At 34.1% G+C, this 23,878-nt stretch overlaps 2 protein-coding genes across 4 annotated transcripts; both read left to right on the top strand.

The window, feature by feature from the left end:
* Nucleotides 1-914: 914 nt before the first annotated feature.
* On the top strand, nucleotides 915-14,550 carry LOC109091195 (hepatocyte growth factor-like protein). The gene is made up of 18 exons (XM_042758974.1): nucleotides 915-1,073; nucleotides 3,425-3,569; nucleotides 4,283-4,392; nucleotides 4,568-4,682; nucleotides 5,601-5,737; nucleotides 5,825-5,945; nucleotides 6,161-6,279; nucleotides 7,845-8,016; nucleotides 8,432-8,562; nucleotides 9,212-9,314; nucleotides 9,387-9,523; nucleotides 9,956-9,988; nucleotides 10,076-10,190; nucleotides 10,306-10,383; nucleotides 10,476-10,622; nucleotides 11,574-11,680; nucleotides 13,109-13,248; nucleotides 14,093-14,550. The coding sequence occupies exons 1-18, from the start codon at nucleotides 1,019-1,021 to the stop codon at nucleotides 14,252-14,254; spliced, it is 2,127 nt and encodes a 708-aa protein (XP_042614908.1). The 5' UTR covers nucleotides 915-1,018; the 3' UTR covers nucleotides 14,255-14,550.
* Nucleotides 14,551-18,126: 3,576 nt separating this feature from the next.
* Nucleotides 18,127-23,053, top strand: LOC109092476 (high mobility group protein HMGI-C-like). 3 transcript variants are annotated; one of them, XM_042758972.1, is made up of 6 exons: nucleotides 18,127-18,283; nucleotides 20,455-20,616; nucleotides 20,774-20,857; nucleotides 20,960-21,007; nucleotides 21,477-21,509; nucleotides 22,617-23,053. In XM_042758972.1, the coding sequence occupies exons 2-6, from the start codon at nucleotides 20,512-20,514 to the stop codon at nucleotides 22,692-22,694; spliced, it is 348 nt and encodes a 115-aa protein (XP_042614906.1). In that variant the 5' UTR covers nucleotides 18,127-18,283; nucleotides 20,455-20,511; the 3' UTR covers nucleotides 22,695-23,053. The 3 variants fall into 3 exon arrangements, with proteins under 3 accessions (XP_042614906.1, XP_042614907.1, XP_042614905.1); XM_042758973.1 differs by having other exon boundaries at nucleotides 18,173-18,302; XM_042758971.1 differs by lacking the exon at nucleotides 18,127-18,283 and adding an exon at nucleotides 19,509-20,059.
* The last annotated feature ends 825 nt before the right edge of the window (nucleotides 23,054-23,878 follow it).

Raw genomic sequence — 23,878 nt, 5'->3', positions numbered from 1 at the left:
GACTTTTTGATTTGATTTTAAATATTTTTAAAAGGTTTTTATTTACGGTAAATGGATCATATTTAGCGTTTCACACGTTTTCCATTTGTAATGAGATGGTGATTGAAATGTAAAGAGTTATTTATTTACATATTAGGCCTGCTTGTCGATGCGAATGTTGATTTGATTCAGAATCGGTTCCTGTTCACTTCTGAATGGAGCGATCCGGTCACAATGAATCTTGGGTTCATTTACACATGTTTAAAGTGTGGTTTAGCGTTATATAATTGTGATCAGATCACGTACAAACCTGTAGTGTCCGGTGTAAATGGGCCATCGTGTCAAACAGCGCTCGTTCGTTTGTAAACCGTTCTTTTAAGTGAACGAATCGTTCCGTCCTATTTTTCTGTTCAGTGAAGTCAATAAAAATGTATGGCTTAATCATCTATTTAAGCTATTATTTTGTTTTCTTTTGTATTTTAATAAAGCCATGTTTTTTTGGGGAAGAAATTAATTAAGGTAGGAATTTGTGCAAAGACTCGGAATAAAAGTAAGGAATCAATGATTTAATGACTCACTCAAGTGAATGATTAAATGGCTTACTCAAAAACACTCAGTTGTCTTTGACTTGAATGATGGAGAAATCCATAACAATAAGATGATTATTAAGAAAAAAAAATGGTTGATATAAAATAAAAAGTAGTTATTTATTAGTAGGCTAGTAGTGGTATTAGTATTTAATTAACACATATTAATAGTTAGGCTATTAAAATAATGTTATTATTAGGCTACCACTAATTTTAAGTTAATAATAATAATAGGCGTTGTTATTATTGTAATTACTATTATCAGTTTGTTTGTTTTTGGCATATGTTTGAGAGTTGTTTACTTTAGACAGATTGGGAAATGTCCTGTTCTCTCAGATCGACTGAGGAGTAAACACACACACACACACCACCCCCTTCATCAATTCAACCATTCGAAAACAATCAAAGTCCTCAGATGAGCTCTGCTGTTGGAGTAAAGCAGCTCTTATACCATGATTCCACTCTTCTTCCTCACAGCTCTGCTGCTTTGGCCTGACACGGTTCATGGTAAGATCAATATTTTGATTCATTAAATATTGTATTTTAAGGTGAATTGTTTTTAGTCAGCCTAATTGTTTAGACTCCCAGACAGCCAGCGAACACTAGTTACTCCATTCACCATGTTTCTGTTTAAACACCATAAGTACTAATACTATAATAAAACTATGGGTAGTATTATCCACCATGCACTGTCATAGAACAAATATCATAAAACAAATAAAAGTGAAATGTCATAAGACAAAATATGAAAGTTCCCTAATCTTAAAGGTCCTATAATAATTAATTATTACTTTTTATTTAAGTAATTACATTGATATTTTGGCTGTTACAAAGGTTTGTTTTTAAAGAACAGACTAGACTGAGCTAAACAAAGTTCACAGTAAAAAAAACAAAACACTAGCTAATAGAGAGATTTATTGCACTTTCTTGATATTTGAGTAACTCTCACAAACATTCAATGTGAAAACATGCAATTACCATGGTTAATGAATATGATTCAGTGCCATGGTAAATATTAATCACTGGGCAAGACCCCCTTCGAGCACAAACAGTTCTATTTTATTATAATAACATAAGTGAAAGAGAAAATTATATTTATCAATTGCACAAATCCTTCATTAGAACATTTGAAAAACACACTTAAGAGAATCCAGAAAATCAATGTCATCACATTGTTTAGAGCATAAGAAACAAATGGTAAAAAAAAAAAAAAAAAAAACATTTTTGAAAAATGATATTTTATTTATATGTTATGCTATGTCCTCTGTAGTGGATTGACACTAGGACTCAGTTGTTTAAAAAATAAAATGACATGAAATTTTATGTATAGGCAAAAACAATGAGGTTTTCTTTAATCAGCAATAAATTTTTGGGTTTCTGGATTTTTTTTTTTTTTAACCAAAATTTGTATAAAGATGATTCTCAACTAGGTTATGAAAGATATAATGGAATGAACTGATACACCATTTTACTTTATGCAGTATGTGGGTAAAAAGGCCATAAATTAATATTCCCATTCAATGCAATGTATCTATACACTGTATCTAATTTGCATATTAATGTGTTCTTGGAGCAACATTTAATTAAAAAAAAAAGTTTAATAATTGGCAACATTTAAATAATAATATCTAATATTTCATAGGAATATTGATGTATAATTTATTTCCATATTCACTTGTTGTGTCTCCCAAAATGTCTACAGTGGACATGTATGAAATCAATGCCCTGTTCTGTAACAGAAAGTCATTTTTTGATTTGAAACCCCATAACATTTTGACATAACGTCTGAGATGTTAGTTTATGAAATACAATTTGAAAAGTAGTCTGATTAAAATTATAATTACACAGATTTGAAAATTCCGTTGGCTAATTACAGGGTCTAACTTTAACCCAACTGATAGTTGATAGTTTTATTGCAAAGCACAATATTATGTTGAAATTAGATCTCGTGTTTGTTGAGTTAAAACCGAATTATTGTATAAACATAGCAAGCATCATAGCAAAAAGGCTGACAAACTTAAGAGTTATACCCACTAATTAACATAGCCCTTCATTCATGACATGGATACCGTAATAATCATACAGAAAGAACATAGGCTAGTTGCATACCTTTTATCTTTTTCTAACCCTTTTTTTTTTTTTTCTAAATTGGGCACCTGATGGCTTTGACCTTTTTTTCCTGTCCATCTCTGTTTTTATTTGGCACTCAACAATCTTCGAGGCAGCGGTGCAGAGGATTATTTTATTTTATTTTTTAACTGCTCGTGCCGCCCCCCATGTATCATGAAAAATTGCCACCCCGGACGGCTGCCCGGTTCGCTCGTGCCAAAAACCGCTACTGCATATTCATATAGATGTTTAATGAATTTAAACATAAGCATGTGTGCACAGCTTTGAACTGGTTTCTGTGCCAGATTCTGTGTACTGTGTAGTTATTTGGGCATCACTTCATGATCATGCCATGCCACTGGGAATTTTGTGGAACAGATGTAGTTTACAGATCCAAAGGTCATGTGTGTTTAAGCCCCTCTGACACACACACACACACACACACACACACACACACACACACACACACACAGACAGAGAGAAGAAACATTACATCATTTTAAGCCGACACAAAGAATTTGCTAGATTCACTGGCAAAGAAAAACATTGAAAAAAAAAAAAAAAAATGTTAGGCCTACATGTTTTATAGACTGCGACATGTTTTTGAACATGCACTGTAACAAAGATTTCATTTTATTTTAAACAAAATTTTTTTTTTGGTTTTGGGAGTTTCAGCTTGATTTTCTTTATTACTAAATAAATCCAAAGTGGTAAAATGACTAGTGCATCTTTCTGGTGTGTTTTCACAGCATTTCGCAGTGCACTTAATGATTTCCAGCAATCCAAGGGGAGAGAGCTGGTCCTGAAATCCTGGAACGTCAACCGTCTGCCTGAACTTCCGGGAATCACTTTGGAGGATTGTGCTAAACGCTGCAAAGAGAGTCCAGAATGCAGGTCTCATATCCCTACTTTCCATCCCAGCATGCATTGCATGTATCAGCTCTGTACCCAAAACATCATTCTCACTATGTAGTTGAATGATATCAAAAACAAAAGGGAAAAAATTCTAAACTGCCAAATTTCATTTGTTTAGTATTTTTTTCTTTGTTTTGTTGGTAAATATGAAAAAGAAATATATTATTAACTATACTTATTACCGTACTTTTATATAATATATTTAAGTGCAAACTAAATGTAATGTTTTCAGCCACTTAATTTCATGTTATTTAAATGTAAATATATTATTTATTATATTAATAATTATACATTTATTTTAAAAGCAATTAGCTGAACTTAGCTTTTTGACCCACTTAAGTAATATAAGTCTTAACTAATATATCTTTATAATAATCAAATACTTCACTTGTGCTTGATATGTTAGTCAACACATCAAAATAAGTGTACTTCCTTAAAGCATGGCCAAGTTTATTAAAACAGAATGATTTAAAATGCTGCACTTTTAATTTGGCATTTTTACAATCTCCACTTTCTAAAAGTGTACTGTCTGTCTTTAAGTACACTTAAATGGCCTTTTATTTCATTAATATTATATTGTCTGCAAGTACATTTTTTAATACAATACAAGTACACACTGTATACACTTAAGCACACTTCTTTTACTCAAGGGAGTACTATATGTATTTTTGATGTGTTTTTGAACTTTCCAGAGCTTTCAATTATGAGTTTCGTCCGTCTTTGGTGTGTAAACATCTCCCCTTGGTGGGCGACAATGCAGACGTCAAGAGAAACGTGAACTGTGACCTTTATGAGATGAAAGGTGACAAATTAATTCTCAAAATGTTTTTCAGTAGATTTTTTAAGTATTAGACAGTTTGAAAGATTATAAGGAGATGTATTATGTTATCAGTCATTAAAAAGCCATATCGCTTAACCACCACTTATGATATAAGTGCCTCTGTAGTCACATGCTCATAATGTTCTGCTGTACTCAGTCTATGTAAGGAAGTGCATTGTGGGTAAAGGAGAGGACTATCGAGGGAAAGTGTCGACGACTAAGAGTGGACGAACATGTCAACAATGGTGGTCCAAATTCCCTCATGATCACAGGTATGAGATAAGACATAGCATACAGTATGTTGCATAAACTTCATGTATAATAATTGTATGTTAAATGTGTTTTTTAATTATTATTTAATTGTAACATAGCAGATTATGTGTTATTTAACACAGTACCTACGAAATACTTACAATGGCACGTAAAGGTTTTTGGACTCTCTTATTTGGGGAAGTGGTGACCCAAAATTAACAGCCACTGCTCCATCTACTTTTTTCTCACTTTGTTAAATGCAAATCACAAATGTGTGTGTGCACTTGGTTAAATGCAGAGCACAAATTCCGAGTATGGGACAACATTTTTTTTTAAACCGCATGAATGTCAATGCATTTGATACCAAAAGCAAATCAAGTTACATCTGCAAACACACATTTTGTTTTCCTTTAGAATAGCATGCACTGATAAATCATGCACAAAAAGATTGTGTATTAAAAAAGGTAAAGTTTCATGCTGAAGGAATGTTTTTGAAGGAAGTCAAAATATGCTCATCCAGGCTGCATTTATTTAATCAAAAAAAAATATTAAAATTAAAAAATAACTGTTTTCTATTGTAATATATTTTATTCCTGTGATCAAAGCTGAATTGTCAGCATCATTACTCCAGTCTTCAGTGTCACATGATCCTTGAGAAATCATTCTAATATGCTGATTTGCTGCTCAAGAAGCATTTCTGATTATTATCAATGTTAAAAAACAGTTGTGCTGCTTCATATTTTTGTGGAAACCATAATGCATCTTTTTCAGGATTCTCTGATGAATAGAAAGTTCAGCAGCACAGCATATATTTGAAAATGTATTGTCACTTTTGATCAATCTAATGCATCCAAACTGAATAAACAGTAGTGAATATATATTTTACTATAAGATCTGCAACTGCAATATTAGAATGATGTCACCTCTGTTTGGAATAGAAGGACGCCGTCTGCTGCTAATGGCCTGGAGCTGAACTATTGCCGTAATCCGGACAGCGACCCCAACGGACCCTGGTGTTACACCACTGACCCTGATATGAGATATGAGAGCTGCGACATTCCCCAGTGCAAAAATGGTAGGGCTAGTTACACATGTTTGCAATGTGGTTTACTTTCATAAGCGGTTTGTTCTGAGCAGATGTTTGTGTATGTTTCTCCATTAGAGGTGTGCATCACTTGTAATGGAGAAGACTACAGAGGTCAGGTGGATCACACAGTGAGCGGTAAAGAGTGTCAGAGATGGGACCAACAGTATCCACATCAACACATCTACCAGCCAGAGAAGTAAATATAACATAACCATGTACCACAGAACTAAAGTCACTCTTATTGGAATATTGGAATATTAAAGCAAGTTTCTGTATCAGCGCTCAAATGCTACAGATCTATTCTCAGAGCTTTTTGGCGATGAATTTTAATCATCTGGTATTGCTGTGATTTTTAGTGGATGGTGATATAATTATGTCAAATAACTTAATATCTGATGTTTGTGCAACCAGGTATCCTGATAAAAGTTTGGATGATAATTATTGTCGTAATCCGGATGCGTCTCCGGTGCCCTGGTGCTACACCGCTGACCTGTTGGTGGAGAGAGAGAGCTGTGATATACGCAAGTGCCGTGAGTATTTCTGCTCCTTACAACAAGGACACATACTTCATTTCATGGTATTTTAGAATTTTTTTTTTTTTTCTTGTATTTATTTTAAATGTTTTAGTTTTTTGGTAATTGTATGGCTTTTGTAATTCACTTTGTTTTCAATATGAATATAGACTTATGACAAGGTGTTAAAAAATTATAAATTAATGAATTTTATACATTTACAAGACTCCAAAACTAATCAGGCAACTGGTAAAACAACTATACTATAATAAAATATTAGGGATACATATGTTGCATAAAAGCACACAGTTATTTTTGAATGTTCTTCAAAGAATAAACATGCATTTTATAACTCATGTTATTTTAGTATAAAGCTACTAGTTTTTATTAATAATATATTTTCCAGTTTAAATTAAAATGAAATCAATTAAAATTAGAAATGCTTCCTTGCCAACTACCTGAAATAATTATAAAACAAAATGTTTAATTTTTTTATATTTTAACATTTTATTTTAAGCAAGGATGCTTATGGCATGCTTATGGTTTTAGTTTATTTTCCAATTAAAAATCCCAAACGTCTTCAAGCAATATGTACAATATGTACTGTCTGTGAAATCCTGAAACCCTATATGAAATATGAAACCCTGTCTGTTTGATTACAAGCATCAAAGTTTGATTTCAACCATTATGATTTCAATCTTTGACATGGCCTTACTCAGTCAATATTAAAGATATAAAGGTAAAATTTTCACAGAATGTTCTACATCTTTATGAAGGATGATTTTATGTAGAAAACAGTAAATCACAAAAAATGACTTTAGCTGGGTTTTCACAGGCAGGGTCACCTATATGTAAGAATCAACACTGCATTAGATATCTTGTTTTTGTTAGTGATTTTTATGTATTTATTTATCTTTTCATATAGCATTTGTGAAACATTATTTTAAAGTCAATATTACAGAGATACATAGCAGAGATTAAACTTGAGAAAAAAGTCAATTAAAATGCTTGCACGACACTAATAACTTTTAACATTCATTTGCATTCTGTTAGCTGTACATGAATTTCAATCTCCATGCAAATCGTTTGGATTATTATTGATTCATTCTGTTTAAAGGACACCGATCTTCATCTTCTTGAGGACATTGCTGTCATTTCCAATCGCATCAGTGCTGTTCAAAGAGACAACTATATAAACGAAAGTCAGAAACTCGCATATGGTGTTCTGTTTGAGAGCACAACATTAATAGCAGTTTATTGCATTGGGTTCACAAGTCATTGGGACAACAGTATTATTCTTTATGAATACGCAATGGTTGATCCGTCAGGAGCACATGTGTGACATTCACACAGCTGAGTTTTAAAATATAAACGGTACTAAAGTGGAGTTGCTGAAATCTGTTATTTTCTGTAATTGACAGATGACTGGACAACAAATTACTGCATCTGTCCAATATACAGCCATATTTACAACTAGTTACAGCTCTACATTGACACTGCGATAAGAAGGATCAATCAGTGAGATCTCTTTAGTGCATGAATTTCTTCCTCTTTGACTTGCCTTCTTTCTTTCCATCCTATAGCTGAGTCTCCCAAGCGCCGTTTTCGCTCCGGCTACACCACTAATTGTTTTCGGGGTCGTGGAGAGGATTACAGGGGCAAAGTCAATGAAACGACCTCTGGAATCCCCTGTCAGCGCTGGGACGCCCAGAAACCACATGAACACCCATTTTCCCCCAAAACCTATGAGTGCAAGTGAGTTAAAGGAATACTTTGCCAAAAATGAAAATGAGCTGAAAATACACTCGCCTTCAGGCGATAGATGTGAATGGGTGCCATCAGAATGAGAGTCCAAAAGCCAGAAGCAACAGTTTAAACATCATCATGATGGATTTGTTGCTTACAAACACGCAGCTTTTCACTTCACAAGATGTTAACTGATGGACTGGAGTGGTGTGGATTACTTGTGGATTATTGTGATGTTTTTATCAGCTGTTTGGACTCTCATTCTGACGGCACCCATTCACTGCAGAGGATCCACTGGTGAGCAAGTGATGTGATGCTACATTTCTCCAAATCTGTTCTGATGAAGAAACAAATGTCATCAAAACAGTAAACTGGTTGATTGTGACTGTTTATTCTTCTCTTTCTTTCCTCTTTCCATCTTCAGGGGTCTGGAGCAGAACTACTGTCGTAACCCGGACGGTTCAGAGGCACCCTGGTGTTTCACGTCTCTCTCTGGGATGAGGACGGCTCTCTGTCTGCAGATCAAACGCTGTGCTGATGACATTGAGGCAGAAGGTACAGTTGGCACCTACTAGTGATTAAAAACATCAACTACAGTTTCATTTTTAAAGACATTTTGGTTGTGCTTTATCTTTGTGGGAAGAGAAAAATCTTCATGAAAAATCAATGCACACTTCATATGTACTTAATATGCATAATGTATATACAGTACCATTAAAAATTTGGGGTCAGTAAGATTTATTTTTTAAAAAGGAAATAATACTTTTATTAATAATAACATTTATAATGTTACAAAACATTTCTCTTTGAAATAAATGCTGTTCTTTTGAACTTTTTTTATTTATCAAGGAATACTGAAGAAAAATATATCACTGTTTTCAACACTGATATGAGAAATGTTTCATGAGCAGCAAATCAGCATATTAGAATGATTTCTGAAGGATCATGTGACACTGAAGACTGGAGTAATGATGCTGAAAATTCAGCTTTGCATCACAGGAATAAATGACATTTTAAAATATATTCAAATACAAAACAGTTATTTTAAATTGTAATAATATTTAACCATTTTACTGTTTTAATGTATTTTCAACGCAGCCTTAGTGAGCAGAAGAGACTTCTTTCAAAAGCTTAAAAAAAACTTTCTAACCACAGTTTTTTGAATGGCGGTGTGAATAACCAGGTTTTCTTCTCCTTAAAATAGATTGCTATAATGAAATCGGCAAAAACTATCGGGGTGTTGTCCGCAAGACACGTAAAGGTATACTCTGCCAGAAATGGAGTGTCAGTACACCTCACAAAACCAAGTAAGAATAAAATTCCATTTAAAGTTTGCCTAAAGTATAAATTCGAGGTTATTTATGCACATCTATTTACAGGATAAACAGCAAAACACACCCAGAGGCCAACCTGACCGACAACTACTGCAGAAACCCTGACGGAGACCGTCATGGGCCCTGGTGCTACACCACTGACCGCAAGACTGAGTTCGACTACTGTGCCATCAAGCAGTGTGGTGAAGCATCTATGTCTATAGACACTCTTTTCAATCTGATTCAGTCATGTCTGCTCTTTTATCTTCTAATAACCAGGCTCTCACAGAATCTGTGCACTTTTTTGCAACTTTTTAACATTTTTTGTGCGAAAATGAGCAGAAGATTAAATATGGTGAAACATGCTGAACGTACTAAAAGCCCAAATGAGCTATTTTCTGTGAAATTCTGCAAGCATACTTAAAATCATTAGTCTTAATATTAAACATTATTCATCTTTATAAGAATTTATATCAATAATAGTTTATTAATAATGCATAAAAAATATAGCAATAATAAACAGTTAATAATACTAATTAAATAATTTATTATTTTTTTATTATAAATGATTAAAATAAATACAGTTAGTTAATTAATTAAACTATATTTTTTTGTTCTTCTTCATGTTGTTATAGCTGGAGAGAAAGTGCCAATCACTGGGCCAACAAGTAAGTCAAAAACAATATACAGTAACCAGTACAAACTTTGATGTGTATGATTGTGCTTCTAACTTGCCCTCCACTGTGTGTAAAAAGCGGAGGTTGTGTTTAACGAGTGTGGGAAGCGGGACGAGCGGACTGTGAAGAGCAAGTTAAGAATAGTGGGCGGCAAACCTGGAAACTCCCCCTGGACCGTCAGCCTTCGAGACCGGTTAGTCTTACTATAAACTCTCCCAAATTATGTCACTTTATGGAAGTGAAATTGCTTTGCAAACAGTGTTTCTTGTTGACAAATATTTTTTTGTGGCCACTACATGTCTTCTCAGGAAAGGAAATCACTTCTGTGGAGGTTCTCTGGTCAATTCCAAATGGGTGATCAGCACTAAACAATGCTTCTCATCTTGGTAACTCAGTGTTCTTCAGTAATTAATGTTCAGAGTTGGACAGCAAGGGTGTTTTATTAAATATGCACGTGCTTGTTGGTGTTTTTATGCAGTTATGTGGACCTCACGGGATATAGTGCAATGATGGGCACCTTGTTCCGTGATCCAAAGGAAGGTGAACCAGACAGACAAACTATTTCCTTCACCAAGATCGTCTGCGGTCCTACTGAATCCCACCTGGTCATGCTTCAGCTAGAAACGTACCTCTTACCAAACACAAACACAGCCTTTTACAACATGCTTTGGCTCTACATTCTTAAAAATAAAGAAAGGGGTTTTCAATGCCATAGAAGAATGATTTTTGGTTCCCCATGGAACCTCAACAGTTCTTAAAGGGATAGTTCACCCAAAAATGAAAATGACCCCAAGATTTACTTACCCTCAAGTGAGTAACCATCCGAGGTGTATGTGACTATCTTCTTTCAGATTAATACAGTTGGAGTTATACTGAAAAATGTCCTGACTCTTTCTAGCTTCATAATGGCAGTGAATGGTAGTTGATATTTTGAAGCAAAATAAAGTGCATCCATCCATCATAAAAAGTCCTCCACATGGCTCCTGGGAGTTAATAAAGGTCTTCTGAAGTGAATTGATGCGTTTTTTAAGAAATATCCATATTTAAAACTTCATAAACTGTAATATGAATATTTTATCGCTTCGCTTCATAAGGCCTTTATTAACCCCCTAAAGCCATGTGGGGTACTTTTTGTGATGGATGGATGCACTTTATTAGACTTCTATTGGACTATTGAATATCAACACCCATTCACTGCCATTATAAAGACTGAAAGAGCCAGGGCATTTTCAAATATAACTCTGATTGGATTCGTCTGAAAGAAGAAAGTCATATACTCCTAGGATGGCTTAAAGGCGAGTAAATCATGGGGTAATTTTCATTTTTGGGTGAACTATCCCTTTAAATGAACCATTTTTTTTCTTAATGTGAAAAACATTTAAAAAATCTAAAGAACATTTTTACACTGTAAAGAACCTTTGAAATGTTCCATGGATGTTAAAGATTCTTCATGTAACCATCAATTTCAATAAACAACTTAAGTTTTTAAGACTGTACATTTTTTTCGGACGCCATTCTTTAGTGTCTTGACTCCAAATTCACCCTCTAATAACCATATCTGGCTCTTCTCCTGCAGTCCTGCCCAGTTTAATGACCGTGTGTCTCAAATATGTCTTCCTCCTGAGCGCTACATCGTTCCAAATGGAACCATCTGTGAAATCGCTGGTTGGGGAGAAACAAAAGGTGAAACTCTAATCTGTTTGATCTATAATACCTCCTGTTATACACTACTGTTCAAAAGTTTGGGTTCAGAATGATTTTCTTTTTTTAACAATATGAATGCTTTTAATTAGCCAAGATGCATTAAATTGATCAAAAGTGACCAGTGTTGGGGAAGCTAGTCTGAAACTGTAGCTTGATTAGCTACAAGCTGCTCATATGTTAAAGTAGTTAAGCTACTGTCAAGCTACTCCTCTGAAATACAAGTTACAAGTTACTACCAAAAACATTGGCTACACTGAAACAATTTTTTTTTACAATGACGTATATTACAAATAATTGAATATATATATATATATATATATATATAAAGACTTAAAAACTGCAAGTATAGCATACAGTTAGCCTATAACTGTATATCATATGATACTATTATGGTAAAAAAAAAAAAAAAATACAGTAATTTTTAATTTTTATCAGGAAGTATGCATCCACTGTGGGGGGAACAACTCTTGTACACTTCTGTACACTGGAAAAAACATAGATTATTATATGTTGTCTTTAATTTTCTTTAGAGGAAAGTATTATTTTTCCTATTTATGCCCAAAATAGGACTGAGTGCACATTACTGAGTCCTAAACACAATTATGTCTGTTTCATTCATACTGGCAGCCAGAGGCGTCCTCCCACAGAAATTCCACATATGCATCACAGAAGTATTAGAACTGATTATGTTCCAGGAAATCTGTAAAATGGACAAAGGAATCCAGTTATAGTTGTGACTGAAGTAAAAGAATATGTAGCTAAATTGTTTTAAAAGTAGTGTCGCTACTATCAAGCTACTGAAAAATGTAGTTACGTTAATAGCGTTGCTACTTGTAGCTAGCTACTCCCCAACACTGAAAGTGACAGTAAAGACATTTATATCATTGCTAAAGATTTCAATTTCAAATAAATACTGTTCTTTCTAACTTTCTGTTCATTAAAGAATCTGGAAGAAAATGTATCATGGTTTCCAGCAGCACAACTATATATACTATTGATAATAATAAGAAATGATTCTAGAGCAGCAAATCAGCATATTAGAATGATTTCTAAAGGATCATGTGACACTGAAGTTTGGAGTAATAATGCTGAAAATTCAGCTTTGCATCACAGGAATAAATTACAATTTAAAATATATTCAAATTGAAAACAGTTCATTTAAATTGTAATAATATTTCACAATATTACTTTATTTTTGATCAGCCTCATCTTGTTGCACTTCTCTATGTAGAAAGCTGCAGTTCTGTCTGTACAAGCTGAATATGACACATTAATTACATCATATATAACTGGATATGATGAATTAATTTTGTGAATCATTCGTCATGTAGTGTCTGGTTAAATGTAAAAGATGTTTTGTCCTCTTTCACTTCCCATCACTGATCCTCTTCTGCTTCTCTCTCTCAGGAAAGGGGGATGAGACTGTTCTGAATGTGGCTCAGATGCCTGTACTGAGCAATAAAGACTGTAACCCATATTTCAAGGGTCGTGTCCGTGAGAATGAGATGTGCACAATGCCCTTCGTGGCTGGAGTTGGTGCCTGTGAGGTACAGATGTGTGAACTGTTTTGTTCTCCGCTTTTACACGTTTTAACGCCATGGATAATTGGATATGGATAATTTGAAAAGAAATATGAGTTTATGTGACTGGTGATAACGGTGATTCTGGTTACATGTGTACTGACCACTGCTTTTCTTTATGTTCTGACACGAAAAAGCTATTTTATTTACTTTAAGATTTAATCTTTTAATTTGAAGGATTTTTGATTGATGAACCATTTTGGTTGGATTCATCCAATTTTTGGTAGGAAATTGGATTTAGCATTTTAATTTTAAAGACTTTTGTGTGTTATATTTGGTTTGTTTTTTCTGTCTTTTGGTAGAAAATTTTATTTTTTCGCATGATAATTTTGTTCAGTTTCATACGTATTTTCATGGAAAATTTAATTTAAAAATATAATTTTTAGGATTTTTGTATGATTAATAATTTTGGCTGGTTTCATCCATCTTTTGGTAGAAAATTAGATTTTTTATTATTATTATTTTAAGGATTTTTGTATGATAAACAATTTGGGATTGATTTCATTCATCTTTAGATAGAAAATTAGATTAAATCTTTAATTTGTAGGTTTTTCTTTTTAAGATAAACAATTTTGGTTAGTGTGTAAAATCTGGCTCCTTAAGTAAAACTAGAGAACTTGCAAAACTTGCAAAAAGCTTGCAAAATGTGTATCAAGCATTAAGAGCTTCAAACATTTCCTTTCTATGCGATTATGTGGCTGCATGAGTTTTAAGTTTCTGCTTTTGCAATAGATGTAAGTGAGGATTGTGAAATGAGTAAGACGTGTTCGATGCAGGTACACTGTAACGTTCTTCTTTTTCGCTCTTCCAGAGAGACTACGGTGGCCCTCTGGCCTGTAAGAACAGCGATTGTTGGGTCCTAGAAGGAGTTATCATACCAATGCGCCGCTGTGGACATGCCAGCCAACCAAACATCTTCATCCGTGTGTCTTTTTATGTGGATTGGATCAAGAAGGTCATGGAGATGACCTGATGACAGAACAACTCATATCATAACACAACACAACACACAACATCAGCACGTCTTTTACCAGACTACTCAATCTTCTATATGCTAATATATATATAGCAGATGGAATGTAATATTCATAAAAATACTGTGTTTTATAAGGTTATGTATGCTTTTTCGTATCATTCTGAATTTGCGGTTTAATTTACAAAATAAGTATGCTTGCATTTTCGGAACATTGATATACAGGTGCACATATATTTACACTAAAACAATATAGAGTTTAGTAGATTGTATTATTAAAAAAATATTCAAAGTTATGTTTTTACTCTCCAATATTCTTCTAATATGTCCCATATATTACATTTAGTCATTTAGCAGACGCTTTTATTCAAAGCGACTTACAAATGAGGACAATGGAAGCAATCAAAATCAACAAGAGAAAAATGATATGCAAGTGCTATAACAAGTCTCAGTTAGCTTTACGCAGTACACGTTGCAAGGTTTTTTGTTGTTGTTGTTGTTGTTGTTGTTTTATTATTATTATATAATAAATAAAAAGAAAACAGATAGAAAAAGAATAGAGCAAGCTTTTTTTAAGGAAACAAGCAGTTAGTAAATGAATAGAGTGCAAGTCTAAAAGGGGGAAGTTTTTTTTCTTTTTTTTTAAGAATAATTAGAATAGAGAGTGCTAGAGTTAGATGGTCAAATAAAGATGGAAGAAATGTGTTTTTAGCTGATTCTTGAAGATGAATATATCTCATGGGGATAGTATCATGGTACCATACCATATAAATACAATGGTACATGATGCTATGATATATTAAAATCATCCATCACTGAAGCTAATTCATAGTAATACCATGGTACTTTTGCTAGTGGTTTCTCATTCTTCTGCCAATGACTAATTTTGTTTTCTTGAAATACTTGTATATGAAAAAATCCCTGATTACACATTCCTTTTACTAATATTTATGGTCGTTTCACTGAGGCAGCAGATATAATAATATCCTAGTAAACTGCCCATTGTTTATATGATTGCTGCTAACACATCGTGTTGTCAGTTGTTTAGCACCTGCCTTTTAAATAAGTGTACATGGGTGTCATTCATGACTCGTGTACTTGCTACGCAACTATGGCAAGCCATTTTATCTTAAAATATTCCAAGTGTTACTCCTCATAATTGCATTTTTACTAGTAACAATTCAGTTGGAGAGCTCTACAATTAAATTATTACTAGAAACAGTGCCAATTAGAGAACTCTCTAAAACAATTTTTACTAGTTATAATTACAATAAGAGAGCTCTCTAATTTAATTAGAGAGTTCTACAATTGCATTCTTACTAGTAAGAACTGAATTAGAGAGCTCTCTAATTCAGTCCTTACTATCAATTATGATTATAGAGCTTTCTAAATCAATTCTTACTAGTAAGAATGTAATTGCAGAGATATTAATTTCGTGGTTGTTGAACTGTATAAAATCAACAACACATTCTCGATCATGCTCGTGCACTGAAATTCGGAAAACGGCACTCTTGCTTGTGTGACATTACAGAACTATATCAGATGACAGATACAGAGATCCGCTTCGTTCACGGTGAAAGCCCATTCGACGATCCACAGTGCAAAGTTTATGTATTTCCTCATCGACCAGCACAGATCAGCCCCAGGTATGACGACACGGATATCATCCTCTTTTGGAAGGCCAAACAAAGTAGTTTCGCTTTCACAGTGAAACACACAGCATCTATACGACATGGCAGCAGCAGCAAAAACAATACTACAATGAGAATAAAAGGTACGCCTTCTTTCTGTGGGGGTGTATTAGAACGAACCGTTTCAGGGGGGCGTGGACGAGTCTCTTTTATTAAGAATATCTCTTTGGATTTGAGACTTTAGTCTTTGCATCTTTACAGATCTTCTTTATTCACCAAGAGCTTGTAACACTCCAAAGAGAAAAGAAAATTTGAAATTGCATCATATGACAAAAACAGGTATTTTACAACCAATAATTAAATATTGCATATTACTGAGTATACATTTATATGCACGTTTTCTGTGCAAGTGTGAATTCACCTTTAAAATAACTTACAGTAGCTACCTATATTTCTTCTGTAAAGCATAATCATTTTATAATTATTTGCTTGAGTCCCCATTTTCTTTTTTTAAGATTTATTTTTGCAGTTTTTGCCTTTATTCCAATAGGACAGTATAAGTGAATTGGGGGGAGGGGTGCAGGATTGGAAGGGTCCACGACACGATCCGGGACTAAAACTCAGGATACCCATGACACAACAGCGTTATCGACGGACTTCCCACAAGGCTATAGGGACAGACAGTCACCCATTTATGAATATGCATGAGGAGCAATTATAATAATGAGGTCACACTGAAAAGAGAGCTCTACAATGCAATTCTTATAAGTAAGTATCGTTATTGTAGAGCTCTACAATTACATTTTTACTAGCAAGAATGCAATTCCACAGCTCTACAGCTACATTCTTACTAGTAAGAATTACAGTTAGAGAGCTCTCTAATACAGTTCTTACTAGTAACTTTTAAATTGAGAGCTCTGTAATTGAATTAGAGAGCTTGCAATTGCTTTCTTACTAGCAACAATTGAATTAGAGAGCTCTCTAATTTACTTTTTACTAGTAAGAATTCTACTTCTACTAAATAATTAAATGTAAATGTAAATGTACTTGGAGAGCTCTCCAATTCAAATGTTGCTAGTAAGAACTGAATTAGAGAGCTCTTTAATTCCATTACAGAGATCTGCAATTAAACATCTTTAGTGTGTTTTTTACTAGTAAAAATTTTAATATAGAGCTGTGTAATTGCATTTTTACTGGTAAGAATTAAATTAAATAGCTCTCTAATTGGAATTGTTACTAGTAAAAGTTTTATTTAGAGAGCTCTCTGATTGGAATTGTTACTAGTAAGAATTCAATTGTAGAGCTCTCTAGTTGTAATTTTTACAAGTAAAAATTCAGTTGTAGAGCACTGCAACTAAAAATGGATGGAAGTCGATGGAGATATATGACTAGTAAAAATTCATTTGTAGAGCACTCTAATTGGAATTGTTAGTAAGAATTGAATTAGAGAGCTCTGTAATTGGAATTCTTACCAGTAATAATTGAATTAGTGGGCTCTCTAATCATAATTGTTACTGGTAAGAACTGAATTAGAGAGCTTTCGTATTGAATTGTTAGGCTACTAGTTAAAATGCAATTACGTCGAGTAATGCTGGGAATATTTTAAGGTAAAATGGCTTGCCATACGCGACGCCACAGACTGTACAAACCACCAAGTTAACCAATCCGGGGTGCGTTTCTCAAAACCATTGTTAGCTAACTATGGTCGTTATTTCCATTGAACTCTATTGGAAACGACAGAACTTGCGATCATCGTTGCTTTTGGGAAACGCGCCCCAGAATAGCCGCCTACGCGACGCGACAGACTGACGTCAGCATCCCTCCGATCGATCGGATACTATTGGGTTGCGGTGAATATGTTGTTAATTTCCTTTTATTGAATGCTAAATTCTTAATTCAAAAGCAAAAATCTTCTTTTTCTTTCCCCCTTTTTCTTGCCGAATTTGATTCTGTTGTTTCATCTCTTACACTTACAAATAACAAAAAGTCCAAAAATCCAAATTTTGTATTAAGACAACTTTTCTTAAAAGAAGTTGTCATTTTATATCTGTGCTTTTCTTTCTGTGTGGATAATACCATAATCTGATGTGTGCAAACCCATTTTATGTTTTTTTTTCTGTTCTTGTTTTTTATGATTGTTATTTGTAAGAATGCGTCCATGTGTCGAACTGCAGAGGCAAGAAGACGAGCAAAATGAGGTGTGGCCAATGATCTATACATAATGACATTTGATATATGTTCTCTATTATAGATCAGTGGGCGTGGTGCTTCAATTCGGCCGCTCTGAGATAATGATTGACGTGAGGATCTGACGTAAAAGGAGGCGGGGCGAGCAATGATGTCAATCATGTTATGTTTCTCTAGGTGATCACGAAGTGCTGGGGACAACGTAAGCAAGGTAAAGTGGTCTACCCGAGGTATTTACAACTTATGATGACATTGTTTTTTAATTACAAATCAATTTTGTTTCTGCTACAGTTGTATTGTTATTAGTACTGAAAGAGAAATCTGATGATATCAGTATCTGGATATCGCAGGTCTCATGTCAGTGAAACAAAAAGAGTTTTTGATATTGCATGTTACATGTCTGAAAAATAACATTTCGACAAGTTTTCTTTTTTGGTACTTTTTAAAGTAAAAAAAATTAAAATAATTAAATACAAATTTCAAAATCATTATAGTACCCTGTTATGCTTGAAAGTACCATGTAAATACCATGGTATAAATAATGTTTCAGTACTATGGTATATATACTGATACTATCACTGTACTATGGCACTGCTACAATACATTTGGCAAGAAATATGTACAGTATCAGAAGATATTTTATAGTACATTGATATATACCATGGTATACCATATTGATATACCATGGTATTTACATAGAATTTAAAATAGTACTAAAGAATTATCATGTGGTATGTCCAAAACTTTTCTACCATGGTATCTTGTCCACAAAAACATGGTAATGGCGTCGTACTTATAGTTACTTTTAGTTATTTGAGCTCTGTTGTTGTTGTTTATCACCGACATTTTTCTCTTCTGTGGCCGATGAGGTTGTTGTTGTAGTGTCTTTAATAATATTTTGCCTCTGCCTGTTTAAATGTTGCTAGGGCTGTGTTTACATCCTCAGAACACCACAAAGTGTGCTCGTTACGCACTGTAGCTGATGACCGCCAGCAACATTTTTCTGTAGGTCTGAAAGTATGTGAATATGTCGTAATTGCCCACCATATGGGAAAAGAACACTGTGTCCTTTCCCGCCATTCCAGACCTCCAGGTTTATTTATTTATTTTATTAATTTTTTTATTAATTTTTATTTTTATTTTTTTGTGTTCACTTCATTGTACTTGGATATATACTGTAGTACTGAAATTTGTCCAAGAATACCATAGTACTACCATGATAAACCACATGACAAGGCCATACTTTTTGGTACTTTTTGGTAAAATGTTGCAGTACTATGGTACATTTGGATACTTATATTGTTGGTGCTGCCTGGTACAAAGAGTACCTTATTACCACAAAATATACCTGGAAAAACCCTGTTTTTTGTAATCTATCATAATGGGAATGAAGTACCTTACGTTGACTTTAAAATGCCATTGCAAGTGAATATGCTAATCAAACAATACAATAGTATTGCCGCATGTAAAGCTTATTCAGTCTACTTATTAGGAGCCACTGAGACATAGTTTATGGCGAAGAGAGGTTAGTTATATATGCATGAGAGGAACATGGAAAGTTATGTTTCATGTGAATAGATGCCATTGAACAGGCTCCTAGAAGATCCTTCTCTGCCAGCAGGGGTTAAATAAGCTGTCACTGATGAAATTCATGTGTATGTACATTCATGGCCAGTAAATTACCTATCATATGAACATGCAGCATTAGGTCTGAAGAGTCTGCAGAGAATACTTGTGAATACTTGTGCCACTTTTAGACACTAGAAATTACTCTTATGTTTTCTTTGGTTTTATAGCCTCATGCATAAAGAGCGAGAGAGACTTCAATTTCATATTCTCACACGCCTGGTTGTTACTGTTAAAATTATGACTAATGTCTGTGTCATTGTAGGAATGAGATGATGTCAGAGCAGCAGTGACTGTTGAAGATGAGAAGTTAATTATGAAGAAATATATAAGAAATATATAAGACGTTATGCAAGTCGAGGTGTGTTGAGTTAAACCTCCCACGCCTCAAACCGCAGTGATTTTTAATCAGCTTGACTTTTTTTAAGTTAGTCAGTAGTTGCATGTTTTAATTTTCATGCATTCATGTGCAAAAAGTATGTAGAGTAAAACATGTATGCATAATTGAGATTAAACTGTAATTGACCTACAATCAGTAGCTGTGCTGGTTTCATGTCTTTCGTATCACTCCTCGCTCTCTTTCCTCTCACATAATAAAATCATTTAAATTTAAATCAATAAGTAGCCATGTTCTAAGAAGGATAATGTAAAGTCAGCTGGTCATTATCGCAATAAAAAGAGCTTTGTTTTGTGATTTAATACTATGCCTCATATGTTGTTGGATTTTACACTGATGTAAAGCTCTTTCTTTTCCAGATCCATCTCGTTCAGGTTGTGAGTATCCATGCATGTTTGAAGAGGTTTGGGATCAGGATGGATGTGGAGGAGACTGGAGCAGGACAGGTGGAGGCAGCGGCCCCAGAGGAAGAGGCACCAGCTCCCAAACGCGGGAGAGGACGACCTCGCAAACAACCACAGGTCAGAGAGATGCAATGATAGATAGATAGATAGATAGATAGATAGATAGATAGATAGATAGATAGATAGATAGATAGATAGATAGATAGATAGTGAGTTTTTTTATTTAGAAAAGCTGATATAAATGAAATAAACCCAAGTGAACTGAATCCCTCAGGAGCCTGTGGAAACCTCTGCTCCCAGGAGGCCGAGAGGAAGGCCGAGAGGCAGTAAAAATAAAGGCCAGCGGGTCACAGCCAAAGTAAGAGAACTTACTGGAGAGCACTTAAACTTAAGCTGAATGATTCTTGTTATACAGATATATAACATGCTCTCTCATTCCTTCATCTCTTGTTGGATGTAGGTAGAGCCACCTAGAGAACGGAGACCTCGAGGTAGACCAAGAAAATGGGTGAGAATCACACACATGTTCCTTTAATCTCTGCCGCATGGTTAAATGAGCATCTGATGAACTCAGATATAAAAGAAATTCCATGCAATAAAAATACATGTATTAAAATGTATGACCTGAAAATTGTAATAAATGAGTGGTTTCTGCAGCTTAGCATTTGTAATTTGTTTGGTCTAGTACATTATATCTTCATTGTTCGTTACTCTTTCAAAAGAGTAAACAAAATCCCTTTTTCTATTTTATAACCCTTTTAAATATGGAATCAAACTTTACTATTTGTACTTGTTTGGATATTCCTGGCTTTATTGTTAAGTGCGTATTAGGCCAAAAGAAGTCTTAATTTTTCTTGCTTTGCTGTTTTTGTGTTGAGCTGGAGAGAGTGAAATCAAAACAAGTGGCAAGATGTTACTGGATCATAGCAATTTTCAAAGGTAGAAATGTCTTATTTTTCTCTCTCTTTAATTTATAGCCTCAGAAGACCATTCATCAGGAAGAACAGCAGGTAAAAAAAAAAAAAACAGAATACACTTTTATCATTTCCAGTGTCAAAATATGTTTTTAAAATATTTTTAAATGAATAAATATATTCAAATGTTTGGGTCAGTGAGATTTTTTTAAAAAGAAATGCTCACCAAGGCTGCAATTATTTCATCAAAATCCAGGAAAAACAGCAATATTGTGAAATATTATTATGATTAAAACAACTGGTTTCTATTGTATTATATTTTAAAATGTAATTTATTGCTTTGATCAAAGCTGAATTTTCAGCATCATTACTCCATTCTTCAGTGTCACATGATCCTTCAGAAATCATTCTAATATGATGATTTGTTATTATTATTATCAATGTGCAAACCAATTGTGATGCTTCATATTTTTGTGGAAACTGTGATTTAAAAATGTCAGGACCCTTTGATGAATAGAAAGTTCAGAAGAACAGCATTTCTTTCAAGATTTCAAGTAGAAATCTTTTGTAACATTCTAAATGTCTTAGCTGTCACTGTTGATCAATTTAATGCATCCTTGCTGAATAAAAGTATTAATTAAAAAAAAAAAAAAAAAAATTAAATGCTCACTTTATAAACATACAAGTTTTCATAGAAATGTTTTTTCATTAATTTAAAGTGACTCGACTTAATAATGAAACCTGACTTTATAAAAATACAACAGTTTTCATAGAACTGTTTTTCACTCATTTAAAGTGACTCGACTTAATAATGAAACCCGATTAGTCGAGTCGATTATTTTCGTTATCGATCATATAGATTAGTTGTTTGCAACCCTGCAACCCATAATGAACAAAATGAATAGTTCTACATGAGAATCGTCTCATTCCATTAAAAACTAAACTTGATAAACATGTCAATCAGTGACTGTGGAGAGTTGCAGATCTGAAACCGGCGATGTGTTCAGAAACCGTGTAAACTCCCCGTTACTCATACAGTTCTCAGGTTAGCACAGAGATAAATGACTCAGTTTGTTTAAGGGAAATCCAGCCCAGCTCCTTACATTAATTGGTTTCCTGTTCCAACTGACATGATTCTCAGGTCGTGCACACACATCTACATTCACGTACATTCCTCATGTGTTCTCTTTCCTCTCCACCCAGCCTCATCCTGCGGAGTCAACAGAGGAGCCGCCCATCCAGACTCTGCCCGCTGAGTTACCATCACAGGAGAGTGACTAAAACTACCTCAGTGTTGACTTTGCTACTACGTCAGGGGTAATTCTCCATCTTAGTGCCTCCACCTACACTGTAAAAAGTGAATATGTGCCAGTGCTCAAACTGCACCCAAAATTGAGGGCTCGCTTTGTGCCCTAGGCAAGATCAGACTACATTTGTCAAAAGTGACCCTAAAATCTGTATACTTCCATTACAAGTCTTTATGGTGAACACATGTCTGCAAGTTACACTGCCATTTTCTCTTTTTGTTTATTATTTGGATTCTTAATGGAACAGTATACACAAAAATGAATATTAGCTGGATATTTATGTATCCTCAGGTCATCCAAAATGTAAATGAGTTTGTTTCTTCATCAGAACAGTCCAAACAGCTGATAGAAACATCACAATAATCCACAAGTAATCCACACTACTCCAGTCCATCAATTAACATCTTGTGAAGTGAAAAGCTGCATGTTTGTAAGAAACAAATCCATCATTATGATGTTTTAACTAAACTGTCACTTCTGGCAAAAAGATGAGTCCAAAATCTACAACAACGCTTCCTCCAGTGAAAAAGTCCATCTCCTTTTGGCTTCTCGCATCAAAATACAACAACTTATTTGTTTTGATCTGTTTTGGACTGTTTTTATGCTTGTTAACGGTAAAGTTAAAATGCCTCAACTGTGGATTTGTTCCTTACAAACGCTTCACAAGATGTTAACTGATGGAATAGAGTGGTGTGGATCATTGTGATGTTTTTATCAGATGTTTGGACTCTCATTCTGACGGCACCCATTCACTGCAATGAGTGAGGAAGTGAAGTAATGTTAAATTTCTTCAAATCTGTTCTAATGAAGAAACAAACTCATCTACATCATGGATGTCTCGAAGGTTCAGCTAATTAAATTTTTTGGGTAATCTATTCAAGTCAACTAGAAATCAAATTTGAATTTAAAACACTTTTATTGTGCATAATTTGACGGCCAGACTTGTTTTGCTCAATACATTTATTTAATGTTCCAGATGTTGGAATTAAAAAAAAAAAAAAAAATCCAAAGATGATAACATTTAGAAACTGTAATATGGATCACCGTGTATGGATGATGCCTGGGTTGTATTAGGTTTATTTCATCTTCTCAGGATTCTGGAAACATTATATCGCCAAAGCTTGAAATTTGAACTTGAACTTTTTAAATGATTGATTT

This window comes from Cyprinus carpio, chromosome A6 (genome assembly GCF_018340385.1).
Source record: "Cyprinus carpio isolate SPL01 chromosome A6, ASM1834038v1, whole genome shotgun sequence".
In the NCBI taxonomy this organism is placed as follows: Eukaryota; Metazoa; Chordata; class Actinopteri; order Cypriniformes; family Cyprinidae; genus Cyprinus; species Cyprinus carpio.
This window is presented reverse-complemented; position numbering and strand designations above follow the sequence as displayed.

What these genes read in the sequence shown, in the direction of transcription:
- LOC109091195 (XM_042758974.1), top strand. Translation starts at nt 1,019, where the DNA reads ATGATTCCACTCTTCTTCCTCACAGCTCTGCTGCTTTGGCCTGACACG. An exon ending in CATTCCCCAGTGCAAAAATG is followed by an intron (nt 5,738 to 5,824) that starts GTAGGGCTAGTT and finishes TTTCTCCATTAG; the next exon opens with AGGTGTGCATCACTTGTAAT. An exon ending in CTGTGCCATCAAGCAGTGTG is followed by an intron (nt 9,524 to 9,955) that starts GTGAAGCATCTA and finishes ATGTTGTTATAG; the next exon opens with CTGGAGAGAAAGTGCCAATC.
- LOC109092476 (XM_042758971.1), top strand. An exon ending in GCCAGCGGGTCACAGCCAAA is followed by an intron (nt 20,858 to 20,959) that starts GTAAGAGAACTT and finishes TGTTGGATGTAG; the next exon opens with GTAGAGCCACCTAGAGAACG. An exon ending in TTCATCAGGAAGAACAGCAG is followed by an intron (nt 21,510 to 22,616) that starts GTAAAAAAAAAA and finishes CTCTCCACCCAG; the next exon opens with CCTCATCCTGCGGAGTCAAC.